Here is a 13,137-nt window from a genome sequence, read left to right as displayed (position 1 = left end):
CGGGGGCCACTCTTCATCGCGATGCACGGGCCTCTCACTGTCGCGGCCTCTCTTGTTGCGGAGCACAAGCTCCAGACGCACAGGCTCAGTAGTTGTGGCTCACGGGCCTAGTTGCTCCGCGGCATGTGGGATCTTCCCAGACCAGGGCTCAAAGCCGTGTCCGTGCATTGGCAGGCAGATTCTCAACCACTGCGCCACCAGGGAAGTCCTCAAAATGGTTATTAAGAATGCTTTATATTCATGATGTACCTTATTTGGAAGTGAACTCAAGGGATTCAGACAGCCAAACAACAGTGCATCAAAGTGTAGTCTGATGGAAGTGATTTCTTCTTGACCAGTCTCTAATCTGAAGGGTTTTGTGCACTGAGTGAACTAATTAGACTTTGCTATTTTGAGAGAAGAGCTTGTTATGGATATACAGATTGCATTCATCTTTTGAAAACCTTCTTGGAAGGTTTTGAAATTTTTAGCCTTCGTTTTATTTCAGGTAGATTTCCCCCAAATTAACTCATCTCTCACTATTCTATTCAGTTTGATTATGTTCACACAGTTTCTCAGGATAAGAAGTGAAGATTTCATTTGTTTATGTTGCAAGGGAATTGGTAAAACAGACTTCTGCGAAGTTCCTGCCTTTCTTTGCCTGTATCATGTATTTCAGATGCACAAAGGAAAGTTACTCAAGGAACTGAAGATCTGAGTGAATTTGGTAATATTGTGATAGGATGGCGTAGGTGTTGAAATTACCTAAAAACTTTCTTGTTAATGACCTTAAGACCATTTATGGCATTAGTTGCTTGTCTTTAGATTTCAATAATATACCAAAAAATGGGTAAAATGTAAAGTAAATACAAATAATTTCCAAAAGCTCATAACATTTCGATTTTGGTCATTGATGACTATGAAGTCTAAAGAAATTGCACACTCTCATGTCTTTCTCTTCTCGCAAGTTGCAACAGGAACTTCTAGCCATAAAACAGCAACAAGAACTGCTAGAAAAGGAGCAGAAACTGGAGCAGCAGAGGCAAGAACAGGAAGTAGAGAGGCATCGCAGAGAACAGCAGCTTCCTCCTCTCAGAGGCAAAGATAGAGGACGAGAAAGTAAGAGGCACCAGGGTAAAAGACGGATCTCTTCCCTCATCTTTAGCTGATGGTCATTCAGAAAGGAGCCTGATAAAGAGTGGAATTAAACTTGTCAAAATTGTCTGTGTTTAAGTAAAAGAATACCTTATGGACCCAAATGTAAGGCTTTGACATTCACATATCAGCTCTCTGCATTCAGTCTACAAGCACCTCCAGAAGTAAACATAGCATTGTTTGGCAAAGATGCTAATTTCTGTTGTTTTGAACCTTAAAAATAATGTTATACTAAGGCAATATAGCTATGGCATTGTGTTTAATAATAAACTCACTTCCACATTACTCCACCATACCTTCCTCCTGCTCAAGTAATAATTACTCTTTAATAAGTCAAGCCTTGTCTCATTTAGTTTTCAAGTACCCAAACTTTGAGAAGATTTAAGGTAGAATTTTTTTTTTTTTTTAAAAAGCAACTATCCACAAGAGGGAGACAGATCCAAATAATTCCCCTGTATGAGGTCAGTTCAAAATCAGGTCGTAGCAAGGTTTAAAATGTGATGACTTAAACTGGAATTGTCAGCAATATTTATTTGTTTAATGCGCAAAAGTGCTTTTTAAAAAAGTTTTTCAAACTAGCAATTCAGAAGAGCTCATTTTAATTTGCTTAATCGCTTATATGGTCCCCCAAGATTCTTGACTTTTAAAAAGCAGTGTTCTGTTCCTCAGCAGTATTTTTTAAAGCTTAGGAAAAAATTAGTATTAATTCTGGGAATCCCCTTTCTGCAAAAGCAATTAAAGAAATCATCGAAGGTCTTTTGAAAATTGGCAGTTGAAGCAGTAGTTACAAAATATTACTATGTCATTTTCTAAAGGCTGTTTAGACTCTGGTTTCTTCTTTTAATAGGAAAACTTCATATGCTGTGACGAGTGGTGTTACTTCTTAATTTTTGCTAAATATTCCAGAGGCTTGAGAGGACAGAACCACAAATCACCATCTGTTTCTGTATGTGTGTGTTTCAGGGGCAGTGGCAAGTACAGAAGTAAAGCAGAAGCTTCAAGAATTCCTGTTGAGTAAATCAGCAACAAAAGACACTCCAACTAATGGAAAAAATCATTCCGTGAGCCGCCATCCCAAGCTCTGGTACACGTATGTTCAGTGTTTGGCTTTTTTCATTCCCAGGGGTAAAGATCACAGGTTCTCAATTCAGCCAACCTGGGCACAAATCCCTGGGCTGCCAAGTTCTCAGCTATAAGGCTGTGGGCAAGCTCCTCAAATTCTCCAAGGCTCAGGTTTTTATTCTATAAAAAGAGGACGATAATAGTACCTGCCCTCTAGGGTTTCTGGGAAGGTCCTGTGAAACAATGTGGTAAAGTATGTAACAGAGACCAGCTCTTAAATAAATGTTAGCAAGTATCATCTTGAGGGCTAGAAAGTATTATACATGTCCTTTGCCAAATGAATAACTGACAAATGTAGGGTGGGGCATAGAAATTAATTCATATTTTGCATTTTTCTATTCTCAGATGGTGCATCTGATATCTTTACAATAATTTCTGAAGATTTGGCTGGTTGAGATTTTATTTTACTTGGCTTGAAATAAGGTGGAGATCTGAATTATTTTTAAAAGTCCAGAAGATTTTTGACTTAATTAGGAAAGAAAGAAAGAAAGAAAAGGAACTGATATATCTAAGTCTTCAGTGACTAGTTTACCCGTGCCCACCTCATCTCATTTCTTCCCACCCTGTAAAATGAGAGTAGATTGGCTTTTAACACACAAGCTGACAACATAACATACTGCGGTATTACAGTTTTTTATGCAACCATCTTTCTCCAAGTCTAGTAAAGAGATACTGTGCAACACACAATTCTTCCTTCTGTAAAGTATGAAGGAGGTGATATTTTTAAAAATTCAGGGGAAGAACTGATAGGCAAGGCATATTTGGATAATAGACTAATAGATCATAGTTTCATCTCTCTCATATTTAAAAAATATGTTTAGGATTTTACACTTACATATTTTTTAATCACATCATAAGGATAAGGGAGTAAAATCTTGATTATTTGATACTCTGTTACATTGACATTTCAAGCATGCCAGGAGTTCTATTAAAAGAGTTATTGTTCTTATAATTCTATATTATAAGTATCTTCCCTTCTCTGCATCCAGAAAAAAAGACGAGGCAGATTCTAGAATGCTATATAAATATTTTTTAATGGTTTACATAATTTATACCATGCATGTCAATTGACTTGAGAAACCAATCCCTGAAGAAAATTTTCACATGTTCATTCAACATCAAAAAGTATTGAAAAAGAAATTCTGTCTTATTACCTAAAATTACATACATAATTTATAACTAACTCATGTTCCTTCTAAGTTAAAACCTGTTTTAAGAAAAGATAATACCTTTTTTGTTGTTGTTGTTAAGTGGAAACAACTACATGCAAACAACTTGTCAGCTGAAAATTCTTTAGCTGTTCCCTTGGGTATATTCGACATGGCTCTCAAATGTTACTTAGGAATCCTTTTTTTTGTACTGAACTGAACTTCAGTAGGGTCCAACTCCTGGACAACCATAAGTCATTAATTTATGAAATCTGAACTTAATACTTTTTGCCAGTTATGGCTAGATAAAATATCCTTACACCAGGTAATTCTTGAGAATGTTGATTCAAATAAATAATATTGGTAGAATCATCATGGTGGTGATACTACGCCCTATCTATATTTTCTCCATATATAATGATTATAGATGTTTATATCCACTGGGTAATCTATGTTCAGTCCTAAGCTATTCTCCAGTAGCACAATTGCATCTGTTTTACTGTATTAATGCAGGACAGACAAAAGATTTTAAAAGGTCAGGTTCATATTGAAGAAGGATGTGTCTCCAGTCTTTACCTTGAAACTGCTATAGAAGTTTGGAGACCTGAGGCTATTCGCACAGTACTGTCTCTCCAGTAGAAAGGCACCCTCACGTACTCTCATGTACTACCTAGCAGTTTTTTTTAAATGAAGTCCTTCTGTATGTTTACTTTTACCTTGGTTGTTCTACATTGTTGACTAAAAAGGATTCGGATGATGACTTTTCCACTAATATGGCTCTTAAGAAAACATACACAATAATCTCAGATGTCAAATCTCAGGCTCTGGGTAAATTCTCTCCTTTAGTGAAGCAAACTTTTCTATGTGACTGTGTGACCAAACACACAGTGGGCATTCTTGGGCATCCTGCATCATTCCGTAACATACTGCTAAATTGAACTTGGTTACATGAGGCTGTGGTTTGTACACACTAAAAAGAAAGAACATAAACACAGCTGAGACACGTGTTACAGCATGTGCAACCGATTATTGCTGACCAATGTGCAGTAAAAACTCAAGGGGAAATGGTGAACCCTCTTTTTCTTTTGTAGGGCTGCCCACCACACGTCATTGGATCAAAGCTCTCCACCCTTGAGTGGAACGTCTCCATCCTACAAATACACATTACCAGGAGCACAAGATGCAAAGGACGATTTCCCTCTTCGAAAAACTGGTAAGTCAGTTCCACAAGAAGACTCCACTTGCTCTTCCATGACCTTCCTGCAGCTTTATTTTGCCATACCTCTAGGGGAGCGTCAAAGGATTTGAATCATAGCTGTCAGGCTCTCTCCACCTCTGCCCTCAGCATAAGCAGACGCGCGCACACACACTCCTATTTCTGTATCGGTTCATTCAGTATATTATCAAAGTAGCTTTTTTAATTTAAAGGTTAGTCACATTTGGGTTTTAGACAAATTATTTTCTTATTAGCAATAAAGAGAAGAATTAAAGAAAATAGAAATTTGATTTCTCAGAAAATTTAAATCTTCTCCGTTAATGAGGACCTCTCTAATTTCCTCCATTTCTCTGATTTTCTGTTGAGCCTCAGCCATTTACTACAGAAATGGAAATAATCTTTTCCTCCCACTTTTAAAAACCTTAAATTTTAATTGTTTACTAAAACAGATAAGGCCAAGGCTAGCTCCTGAGTAAGTGACTTGCCTAGTGTCTCACAGATTATAAGAACTCATGGTGAAGCTTTGTAGCTAATAATCTCATGTAATTGTATTAAAATTTGCTTAGGGGAACTGGGACAATGAATCTGTAATAAATTTGGAATTTAGTAAACAGGTCTATAGCTTTACAGTCTGTGTTTGTTTTCCCATATTCCTTTTTAGCCCTCTGGTATGTGCATATTTAATGTGTTACATGCTCTTACCTCTATAATAAATATATTTAAATTTTAGCTAGGTATAAGCGTAAATAGCAGTTGTATACATTATGTTCTAAATATTTTGAGATTTTCTAAATATAGTTCTTTAGAGGAAGTTGTAAATTTAAAAAAATTTTATAACCACAATTGATGTGAAGAGATATTCAGAGCAGAGAGTTTGGTCCATTGTATTTTACTCAGACCTACTTGAAGAACTATAGATCTGTTTAATTTGTATATAAAATCTACAGAGTGAAAATTATTTCCAATAATTATATTCATTTTCCCAAGGAATTTTGAATAATTAAAATGGATATAGATTGTAAAAACACGTGCTGAAGCTATTTTCTGTCTTATAATTTACTTCTAGCATAATGAAGATTTAAAAATAAAATCAATCATGAGTAAGAATTTATTCTGTCATCTAGCCCGTATTGTACCAGGCACTGAGGAAGGATGGCCAAGTATTGTAAAGCAATTTGTGCCTTTTTATTTTAATAGCCGAAAGATGTTCACATTTCTACTATAAGATATCAGATATAGTAAAATACTTCAATGGAAGGCTGTGCAAAGGAAAGAGTGAGTTTTATGTATTGCATGAGAATTTCACACTCTTATCTACAAATCAGATTGCCTTTCATGTAAATAAACTTCTCTGGGATAAAAGGAACAAAGCAAAGAGTGAGCCTCCACATATTTCTAAAACATGGCATATAGTTTATGAAAATTGATCCATAAAGGACATGGATTTTAGAATGTGGGGACTTTGATCTGCAGCCTTGACATTTAGTTGCACCAATGGCATGTGTAGGAACTATTGACAGAGATTATGTGAATATTGCCCCAGGTCTTAGGGCAGTGACTGGCATTCAAGAGCCTAAGGAGTCACTAAAAGGAAAGAAAACACAAGTCCCCTTATGGCAGGAGGTTACTGATGAGTGATATAGTTACATTTAGGGAGAAAGACTTCTACCCTGCTGTGCACATAGCCTTTGAATATATTCTTACCACTGGGAGATTGAAAACTGACTGCAGAAGTGACACTGAGTTTGAAAAGTAGTGGCATTTGGAACCAGTAAGCATCCAGAAAGCAAATTTGATCTTTTTCAATACTTAGGACAAGTACTAAAAGCCCATACTTTTGTGTCCCACTGTTTCCCTGAGAACGGCTTAGGATTTTTCCTCTGAAGAATGAATAGCAAGCTGTTAATTTATTCTTGTAGAATTTCTCAGTCCACAACACAATTCCAAGAGAAATCCTGCTTATTATATACCTTACAAAATTTAATTCAAATCTGTACTAATATGAAACTCATCTTCTGTATCTCTTTATGTGATATGTAATAATAGTGAAAAGGTACAGCCCTTGTCTTTTCTAGTGGTGTATTTTCTGTATTTGCCCATTACGTTAAGTTTCTTCCCTTTATATCGAATATCTGATATTTAGGAAGTGTCAGGCTGCTGATCTGTAAAACCAAACATTTTCAAGCATTGTACCAATAAAGTTCTTGAACAGCCATTAATACTTTTATATCTCTATAGGGGTTTCAAAATATTCCTTAATTCAATTCCTATTGTCTAAGAAAAGTATGATATAATTAAATACAGATGTTTTCTACACATCTAAATACTTAGAGATACCTCTCATTAATTACAAATAGGCGAAACTCTTCCAACTTTTATAAATATAATCCATTTGGTGTATTTCCAGTGCACTTTGAGAAAGTTTAGGTGTATGTTTGCACTAAATAGCAGAGCATTGAAATAGTCAAATAATTTTTACTTCAGCATTTGTTGTATTTTAGTGGCTCAATAGTTATTACAAAAAAGTAAACAATAAAATATTATCACAGTTAAACTTATTTGATGATTAGGGAAACTGTATAAGATAATTTTCAAGTAAAGCTTTATCATATTAAATGAAATCTAGAGGAGTGGCATTGATCATATAGTACAAATACCAGTACAGCCGTAATAGAGTGTAGCTTTTCTATTGGGCCCTGATTATCACTCTCTGAGGTCTACTTGAATTTCATTGAATTCAATCTTAGATTTAAAAGAAGTTTTTAAGTGGATTCTATCTTTTGATCTGCATATAATACTAAATACTTTCAATTTCTTTTTAACCTATGTCAGTACCGAATTGCCAATATGCATTAGCAAGATTTACGGGAGTAAAGCTGGAACCAAAGTAAGAAAAGTTCTAATGACCTTAAAATGATTAAAGTGGCCCCAGGGGTGTTCCCTAAGCAGTGAGCAGAATTTGGAACCTCTCTTGACCTCTTAGGACTCAGACAGTGACAGCCTAGGAACAGTCAACCATAGAAGTCTCATTTGCCTGCAGAAATCTGACCTTTGTCATGCAAAGTGGACCTTTACTTCCTTCCCCTAAGGAGAATCATAGTTGTTCATAGCATTTGGGCTTTTTGGAAACCTCAGAATAATATGAATAGTTAGCTCTAATCAGGCCCATTCCGAATTCACTTTTCTTTTAAATGTAAGAGTTGAGAGTCTTTTGCTCCTTTCGTAACAATGAATGACCGTCAAAGGCTTTCATAATTGGTTCTGAAGTTAAGAATAAAATAATTTTTGAAATTTTTATATTTATTGCCCACACTTAAAGTAGCACTTCCTTTTAGAATTACCCTCTGTGATTGCTTTTGTTCCATAACACAAGAATTTGTTGATTCTGAAATTTGGATTATTTTACTGAACTTTAGGTTTTGGCTGCAAATTATATCATGCTGTAGTAGGTGATTTTTTTTTCCTCTAATGCTCTGCGGGACTGATAATGAACTATAAAATAGGGAAAGGAAGCTTCTGGGTCCGGGTACTTTTGAAATAGTACATATTTCTCACAAAGATGCTGCGTATGTGGTGACTTTGAACTGACCTCTAAAACCATTTGAATTGGATTCTGTTACAAAGAGTGTGTGCATATGTTTCATAAAATATTACGGTAAAACATTCTAGAGGTTTTATGCTCCATTGTATTATTGGGGTCTTACCCAGTGAACTTTGCCTTTCTTTGAGTGTTACAATCTTTCCACTTAATACTTCTGAACAAAGTGAGCTGGCTGGCTAGATTCACCTCTTAAAGAGCACAAGCCATGTAAAGCTACAGCTTGGCTTGGGCTAATAGGACTGTTCCCGCCCCACTGAAATATTCATTTTAATGGTCAGCAGCACTAGAATAGGACTCAAAGATGGAAGGGGTCCAAACATAAGTTAAGGTTTTAGGAGGCCAATGTCATTTTCCACACTGAGTAATTGGAAGGAAAGCAGAGATGAGATATATAACTTTATACATCTCCCTCAGTATAGCAGTTAGAAGTTATGTTCTGATACCTTGGTGACCTGTTCAAGTTATTATAATCCAGAATTAGTACAAGGAGGTTTTTAAACAATGTTTTAAATTCTCTCTTGCTCTCTTGCTCTCTCTCTCTGTCTGTCTCTCTCTCTCTCTCTAGCTCTGTGTCTTTCTCATAATACACAATCACACATGCATGTGTACACATGGACATGCACACACATTTTTGCACAGATAGCACTAACGTTTATAAAAATATTCACTCAGAATCTTATTCCAGATTGACCAAAACTGGAGTATTTTTATATATCTTAGTACTCGATCCTAGTTCCATTGTAGTGTCTCTTCTTGCCTAAAATTATTGAAATGTAATCTCTGTGATAAGTCTTACACTAGTTTTCCCAGAATTGGGAAGCAATGTGGCACAGTAACACAGGCTTTGAATCTACCTACCAGCTTGAAATCTGGATCATCAATCTTGGGAGATTTACTTAACCTCTTTAGGTTGTGATTCTCTCATCTGTAAAATGGGAATAATTTTTGTACTTGGTTCATACAGTTGTTTTGAGGATTCAGTTAAGTAATGCATGTCATGCACTTAGGATCATACCTAGGACTTAGGAAGGGCTTAGTAAATCTTAACTTTGCGTTTCTAGTTGATAAGGAATTGAGTTTCATTTATTTTCATCAGTGAAAACTAAATTGCTTGTTGTTGTGGAAAGTCTTTTCAAAGACTTGTATTCTGCCATCTTATTGATAAAATGAGAAAACTGAGGAGCAAGTGATAAACATTTTCACTTTAAGCTATCTGCTGCTTGCAATGCTAATCTCAAGATGGGAATAAAGGGCTTTGTTAATTTTGCATATTTGCTGGCATTTGGGAGCATAGTATGGTGTCAAAAAGTAGCAGCAGATTTGTTTCTTTCCTTCACCATGGGAGGAGCTCTTATTAATGCTCCGTCCTCACTAGAGCCAAACAGAGTTTTAATTTCTGCCATTGACTTCATTTTAAAATCAATAGACTTTAATTTTTAGAACAGTTTTAGATTTACTGAAAAATTGACCCATAGTATAGACGGTTCCCATATTACTCTTCCCTCTCTCCTGTAGTCTCTGCTCTCGTTAACATCTTGCATTAGTGTGGTACATTTGGTACAATTAATGAATGACTATCAATACATTATTATGAATGTAACCCATAATTTACATTAAGGTTTACTCTTTGTGTTGTAACGTTCTATTGATTTTGACAAATGTATATGTCATACCATGTACCCACCATTACAATATAATGCAGAATAGTTTCCTTGCCCTAAAAATCCTCTGTGCTCCCTCTGTTCATCCCTCCTTCCATCAACCCCTGGTAACCACTGATATTTTTACTGTCTCTCTGGTTTTGCCTTCTGCAGAATGTCATATATTTGGAATCATACAGAATGTAGCCTTTTCAGACTAGCTTCTTTCACTTGGCACTATGCATTTAAGATCCCTCCATGTCTTTCTGTGGCTTGAAAGATCTTTTTAGCACTGAATAATACTGCATTATATGGGACAGGCCACAGCTTGTTTAACCGTTTACCTATTGAAAGGTATCTTGGTTCCTTCCACATTTTGACAATTATGAATAAAGTGGCCCTAAACATTCACATGTAGGTTTTTGTGTGGATGTCGGTTTTCAGCTCAATTAGGTAAAAGCCTAGGAGTGCAATAGCTGGATTTTATGGTGAGATTGTGTTCAGTTTTGTAAGACACTGCCCAACTGTCTTCCAAAGTGGCTGTACTATTTTACATGCCCACCAGCAGTGGGTCAGAGTTCCTGTTGCTCCACATTCTCACCAGCACTTGGTATTTTCAGTTTAGTGTTCTGGATTTTAACCATCCTAGTAGGTATATAATGGTTTCTCATAATGGTTTTAATTTGTAATTTCCCAGTGTTAGCATGGTATATCTTTCTTCATCCCTTTACTTTTAACCTGTGTCTTTATATTTTAAATGGTTTTCTCATAGACAACATACAGTTGTATCTTTTTTTTCTTAACCCACTTTGACAGTCTCTTTTAATTAGTGTATTAGACCAGTCACATTTAAAGTGGTAATGGATATAGTTAGATCAATGTCTACCATGTTTGTAACTGTTTTCTCATCATTGTACTTACTCTTTTTTTTTTTTTAATCTTCCCTTCTTTTTCTGCCTTCTCTGGTTTTAACTGAACATTGTATATTATTCCATGTTCTCTACTGTCTTAGCATACCAGTTTTTTTGTTTGTTTGTTTTTTTGTGGTACGCGGGCCTCTCACTGTTGTGGCCTCTCCCGTTGCGGAGCACAGGCTCCGGACGCGCAGGCTCAGCGACCATGGCTCACGGGCCCCAGCCGCTCCGCGGCGTGTGGGATCTTCCCGGACCAGGGAACAAACCCGCGTCCCCTGCATTGGCAGGTGGACTCTCAACCACTGCGCCACCAGGGAAGCCCTGTACCTCTTTTAAAAAAATTTCTGTGGTGGTTTCCTTAGAGTTTGAAGTGCACGTTTGTAGCAAATCTATACCCACTTTCAAATCACACTATAGTGCTTAATGGGTATAGGTACTTTATAACAGAGTATTCCCAATTCCTCTCTTCCATCTTTTATAATTTTGCTGTCATTAACTTCACTTTCCCATAGTGATATTCTTATTTTGAATAGTCAGTTAGTCAATTAAAAATCAGAAAAATAAAACATTTCATTTTACCTTCATTTATTTCTTCCTTTATACAGCTCTGAGTTTCTGATTTATATCCTTTTTTTTCTTGCTAAAGAACTTTTTTTAATATTACTTGCAATGCAGGTCTACTGGCAACAAATTTCCTTAGTTTTTGTTTGTCTGAGAGTTTTTATTTCTCCTTCATGTTTAACAGATAATTGCACTGAATACAGAATTGTAGGTTGCTGGGGTTATTTCTTGCAACACTTTAAACACTTCACTGGCTTCTTGTTTGCATGGTTTCTGCCAAGAAATTTGCTTCAGTTTGTATCATTGTTACTCTATAGGCAAGATGCTTTCTCATATCTTCTGGTTTCTTTTAAGATATTCTTTGTCTTTGGTTTTCTGCTGTTTGAATATGATGTGCCCAGGTGTCCAGTTTTGTTATTTATGCTGTTTCATGTTCCCTGAGATTCCTGTATCTGTGGATTCCAGCCATTGTTCAAATAGTCTTCTGCTTCATTCTTCCTTGTTATTCTGGGTTTCCCATTATGCAAGTGTTAACATCTTTTGTAACTGTCCCAGATTGGGGGGCATTTTGTTCTTTTTGTCATTCTTTTATTCTTTGCCCTTCAGCTTCAGGAGTTTCTGTTGACAGGTTTTCAAGGTCACTGGTTCTTTCCTCAGTCTTGTCCAGTCTATTAATGAGCCCATCAAAGACATTCTTCATCCTGTGCTTTTGATTTCAGGCATTTCCTTTTGGTACTTTCTTAGTGTTTCCACCTCTCTGCTTACAGTTACTCATGTGTTCTTGCATGTTGTCAGCTTTTTCCATTAGAGCCCTTAACATTTTACTCATAGTTATTTTAAGTTCTCTGTCTGACAATTCTGAAATCTTTGTCATAACTGAATCTAGGCTGACGCTTACTTTGTGTCTTCAGACTGTTTTCTCTTGCTTTTTAGCATGCTTTCCAACTTTTTGTTGAAAGTTGGACATGGTATATTAGAAAACAGAGATTGATGGGTTAAGCTTGTGGTGTGAGATTTTATGTTAATGTAACTGGAACTGGGCTGTGTTTAACATTTGCATAGATGTAGGTGCCAGAGGCTTTAGTTCCCTCTAGTTTGCTTGGTTACTGTTTGTTTGTTTGTTTTTATTCCCCCTGTTTTGGGGTTTCCCTAAGAACTCCTTCATAAGCAGTGTCTTGCAGCTCTCGCATTTGCAATCCACTCTTATTATACTGGAACCCTGTTAAAATGGTGGTAAGACATTGGGGAGGGACAGTGTTCTACAATCTTATAATTAAATCTCAGGGTTTTTTTAGTGGAACCTGAGTTTGTGGTCTGTGACCTCCAGAGCTGTTTCTTAGCTTCTTTTTTTCAATATTTCCCTTAATAAGTGAGATAGGAAAGGTAGAAGAGGCTGCGGTTGGCTAATTGCCGTACCCTCCAGGTCAAATAAAGTTCTGGTAAGATATTTTCCTTTGGAAGGCAGGTTTTGTTATGTAGAATGCTCTAGGTATATTTGAAAATTGTACTTTTCTCCTGGTGTATTTCAGAATGACTGCTTTTCTCTCCTCCTACACCTCTACTCCCTACCATCACTTATACAGGAGGGGATTCTTCACTGATCTTCACTGAGAGAACCTGGTTGGGTTCTTGTAAGTCAAACCTATGAATGTGTACAGTCCCCCCCTGAGATTGGGCCGCTGGAATTTTTAACTCTCAAGCTAGTCCACACTCAGGCTCCAGCAACTCATCAAAATTAACATCTAGGGGCTTCCCTGGTGGCGCAGTGGTTGAGAGTCCGCCGCCTGCTGATGCAGGGGAC

General features: G+C 36.6%; 1 protein-coding gene across 9 annotated transcripts in view; it reads left to right on the top strand.

The window, feature by feature from the left end:
- HDAC9 (histone deacetylase 9) overlaps positions 1 to 13,137 on the top strand; it is a 1,064,374-nt gene that overhangs the window by 586,711 nt on the left and 464,526 nt on the right. For 5 of the 9 annotated variants that reach the window (XM_079931742.1, XM_079931734.1, XM_079931738.1 and 2 more), the window contains 3 exons: positions 948 to 1,098; positions 2,098 to 2,224; positions 4,496 to 4,617. In XM_079931742.1, coding sequence (XP_079787868.1) covers positions 948 to 1,098; positions 2,098 to 2,224; positions 4,496 to 4,617 — 400 coding nt within the window. The remainder of the gene's footprint in view (positions 1 to 947; positions 1,099 to 2,097; positions 2,225 to 4,495; positions 4,618 to 13,137) is intronic. The other 4 variants (XM_079931741.1, XM_079931736.1, XM_079931740.1 and 1 more) reach the window with 2 other exon arrangements.

Source organism: Stenella coeruleoalba (genome assembly GCF_951394435.1).
Source record: "Stenella coeruleoalba genome assembly, chromosome: 9".
Taxonomy (NCBI): Eukaryota; Metazoa; Chordata; class Mammalia; order Artiodactyla; family Delphinidae; genus Stenella; species Stenella coeruleoalba.
This window is presented reverse-complemented; position numbering and strand designations above follow the sequence as displayed.